Source organism: Acanthisitta chloris, unplaced genomic scaffold (assembly GCF_000695815.1).
Source record: "Acanthisitta chloris isolate BGI_N310 unplaced genomic scaffold, ASM69581v1 scaffold12459, whole genome shotgun sequence".
NCBI lineage: Eukaryota > Metazoa > Chordata > Aves > Passeriformes > Acanthisittidae > Acanthisitta > Acanthisitta chloris.
Window position 1 is genome coordinate 41,612 of NW_008690894.1, and position 4,110 is coordinate 45,721.

General features: G+C 35.3%; 1 protein-coding gene across 1 annotated transcript in view; it reads right to left on the reverse strand.

The window, feature by feature from the left end:
- The window catches only part of SDCCAG8 (serologically defined colon cancer antigen 8), a gene marked incomplete at both ends in the record, with an annotated part of 42,711 nt that extends 40,184 nt beyond the window's left edge, over nucleotides 1–2,527 (reverse strand). The window contains 1 exon segment of the mRNA XM_009082008.1: nucleotides 2,389–2,527. Coding sequence (XP_009080256.1) covers nucleotides 2,389–2,527 — 139 coding nt within the window.
- Between the last annotated feature and the right edge of the window lie 1,583 nt (nucleotides 2,528–4,110).

A 4,110-nucleotide genomic window follows, 5' to 3' on the forward strand; every position in this document is an offset into this window, starting at 1 on the left:
CTCTATCTCTGTCAAAGAGATAGAATATGAGTGTTATGTCAGTTCAAATCAGAAATACACTAATAGATTAAAAGTAAATCCAAGCACCCTAAAGGCAGCTTTGCTAGCCCATGAGTAAACTAGATTTCATTTCATTGTTTCACTGATAGTCAGCACATCCTGTTTCAAATAATCTAGAGCAACCTCCTTTTAGGAATCCTACCTTATTACCCTTTATTTTCAAATCAGTTTTTTTGTGTAAAGAAACAAGCAGTTTTGCTTGTTTTTATTTTACTCAAAGCCAATCCCTTGCATTCAATTTCCTTGGTGCTGGGCTGTTCATGAGGGAAGCAAGGTAAACCATCATTTTAGAGAGAATGTTCTAACAGTCTCCATTAGTTTTATGTCAGTTCTGCAGGACCCTACTCAGGGTACCTTTCGTATCACAAGTTTACCTTGGTGAGGGAATCCCTGTGTTGTTGCATTGAATCCCTTTCTGTAGGAGAGTATTCTCAAGATCAGCAAACAATTGCCTGCATGAGACTGCTGTAGTCTGGGAGACATCTCCAGCAATGCAACTAATGTAAAGCAGTTGCAAGAAGGAATGTGTATTTTGTTAGCTCCACTGTTTTCACCTCAAAATGAGCAGTTCAAATGATTATTCTTTTATTATATTTATGTCAAAAATACATTCCTGAATTTGCTTCAACTATATAAACTTACCAGACCTCCTCCTTGCTTTATGCAATAGACATGAGGCCACAAACCACAGACAACTAAGAAAAATTGGTGGGTTTAAATTAGAAGCACTTGAGGTTAAACTTTCAGCCAACAGGGTAATGAAACTGCAATTAAAGCATTTGGAACCTTTTCTTATGTGGACAGTTCTATTGGATTCTATGCTAATTATCAAGAAAAACAACACTTAAGAGTAGAATATTGAAGAGTAGAATAGGACTGGGGGAAAAAAAGGATAGTTTATACTTACCAAGAGACATACCAGTATATGTAAAAATGCTAAATTAATGCAGTACAAGTCAAAAATATCTTTCTGTTCCTTCATAATACAAGTTTTTGAGCATGAAAAAACCCAGACTACTATTCAGCCTTGTGTACACACAGATAGCATTTCACATTTCATTCCTGCAGTGAAAGGAGTGGCCAGAAGAGACAACCCTAGGAAGCTCCTTTCCCTATGTTGCAGAAATAGTACATGCATGAAGACCCATTTTATTAAAGATTCTACTACTTTGTCCAAATTTTGGTCTTAGGCCATATTTCTAAAATGAGCTAATCTTAATAAAAATTTATAGGGATTTTCTTTTTAAATATTTAAATATTTCCAACACCAAATAAAAAAATAATAAAAGCAAAGATCATCTAACTTCTATTGATTGCATAAAGGAGGAAAAGTATGATCTGCATTTTTAAACAGCAGTAAGCAAATAATATTGCTATCAAACAACTGCAGAAGCCCCCCCCAAAAAAAACCCCAAAACAACCAAAAAAACCCAACCAATTTAAAAATCTAATCCCTCAGGGACAAATGTGACACGTGAGCAGTGAGTGGGCTCAGAAAAATTCTTTGTTCAGTAAAATCCAAGGAGCTGTAATATTCTGAAGTTAAATTTCACAAATACATAGGATTTTCAACTCTCCTAATTTTGTTCCCCCACTGTTTAAAGACCCTACGCACGCACACTGCTCTCTTACAGCACTGGATGAATAACACCAATTTGATCAACAGAACAATTATAGCAAACGTGTCTGTGTTTAATTCAGAACAAACCAAACCAAAACAATCCTCTCTCAATTCCATAGTAATTCACTAATAATACAGTAGATGTCACTAAATATCAAGGAAATAATTTAGGTCACTATCAGTTGATTGTGTATAAAATTAGGGCTAACACAAACATTAGATCAAAACTGGGTTTATCATCATTATTTACATAACTCCACAAGCTTCCTGCAGGTAGCATTAGACAGGACTTCTCATCTTCAAAGAGTTCTGATAGTTTATCAGCTCTTGTACTGCTCTCATCTGAGGCAAAAAGAGTTGTTTGTAAGCATTTTAACTATTCTTCCCAGAGTAGGTCAGAAATGTCATGTGAAAATTATCCTCTTACATGTCATGAATGCCTTTGAAAATTCTACAATCCAATTTTTATCACCTAGCTGTGAAGCTACATCAAAATTTAAAAATGCAACATGATGAGAATTTAAGAACTCAAGTACAGAGTTCATGTTACTGCTCCGAAACAGTCACACAGTGCAATCCTTTTAAATCTACATGATATCAACATGTGACAAAGGTCTTCTACATGTCATCTCCCATTAGCATGAAAACTCATTAACATCTGCAGTAGATCTGAACACTGAAAAGCTCTAACTTATTGAAGAATTTACCTCTGTTTTTTCTAAATTGGCCTCTTCTGCCACTTGCACAGCATGTTCAACTTGCTTACGAGCATTAGATTCTCTCTGCTGCATCTCTTTCCAGTTTTGCCTCAGTGAAACAAGTGTAGCCATCAAGTCATCTCTTTCTCTGCATTTAAAGAAAAAACAGGTATTTCTTCCACATCCTTTTTCAAGAGAAACAAAAAACAAACAGCAGGTATATCGCATACAAAACGTTAACATATAAAAGACATAGGGTGATAAGTGAAGCAAGACTAAAACTCATGGGGCTAAGAGTGAAAGGCAGCATAGTGCTAGCTCAACAGATATTGAAAACATCATTTGCTTATGTCCAGCCCTTCACTTCAGAAGAGTGAACCATTAGATCAACTGCCAGTAATAAGAGCAGATCTCAGTTTGTTAATGTACAGAAGCTGAGCACATTCTGTTGGCATTATAAAATGGGGATCCATCCTAAAAAAAATCCAAAAAAGGCATGTTTCTGAAAAAGTAGATTAAAGCAATATGGAATTACACCCCCATTAACTGTAAAAGAGGGGAAAAAACCATAAATGGAAGGATTAGGTTCAACAAGTAATTCAGATCATTAAGTATACCAAATGAAAATCTATATCCCTTTGCTGCAAACTGGAACAGATCTAAACAATAAGACACTTGGATACAACTATGAACTTTTGTTAACTAAGAAACTGAGATCTATACTATGAAATACAGTCAGGAAAACTGTAATACTTAACTTCACCTTTTCATTATTTTGATAGGTTGAAAGCTTTTAAATTAAGAGTTCAATTGTCTGTGGTTTAGGCACAATTAGAGATTCGGGCTGAAAACTGTAGTGTTTGGGTTTGGTGTCTTTCTTTTCTTGATGTTGTGTGAAATGGTAACTTGCTCTTTTGCATTTGCCATAGAACTAAAACTCATATTTGGAAATTTCATTTCAACAAGAATTCAAAGTCCCTTTGAAAATCCCAACTGAAACACCTTTGTTTTTAATAAGCAGCATGATAAGCAAATGTAGGGCTTAGATTTTGTTAAACCTCCAAATGAAATAATGGTTTAAGATAGATAAATAGATCAGCTTAAATCTTTTATTTCAAGCTGCACTATAAGCACAAGAGGATAACAATGTACTGATTTATAGTTTGTTAAGAATTTCCAACGTATCTGAAAAATTATTACTTTTCTCACAAAAATAGATTTGAAACATAACTTTTCACCAACAGAGCCTTCCCAAAATCTTCTTTGACTTGATAACAGAAAAAATACAGAAATCCTGGAAATAGCCATCTAATGTGTAGGGATAATACCCACTTGATTACCCAGACTATATCTACTATGCCCCTTCAGACTCCTTGTTTCTAATTGACCCACTTTTCCATCTTCAGCAGGCTTATTGTAAAACTTCAGAAACCCTAATAAGCTTCAGATATCTAACAATAAATAGAAGGGTGTTTAACAGACTTCGAGAAAGTTCATAGAATCATAGAATTTAAGGGTTGGAATGGACCTTACAGATCACCTAGTCCCAACCTTCCCAACGACGACAAGGACAACGACAACAAGGACAATGACAACAAGGACAATATCATCTAACCTAGACTTTTCCTCCTTCAGTTTGAACCCATTACGCCTTGTCCTATCACTGCAGTTCCTAACAAATGGTCCCCCTCCGGCTTCCCTGTACCCCCTTCAAATATTGAAAAGTTGCTA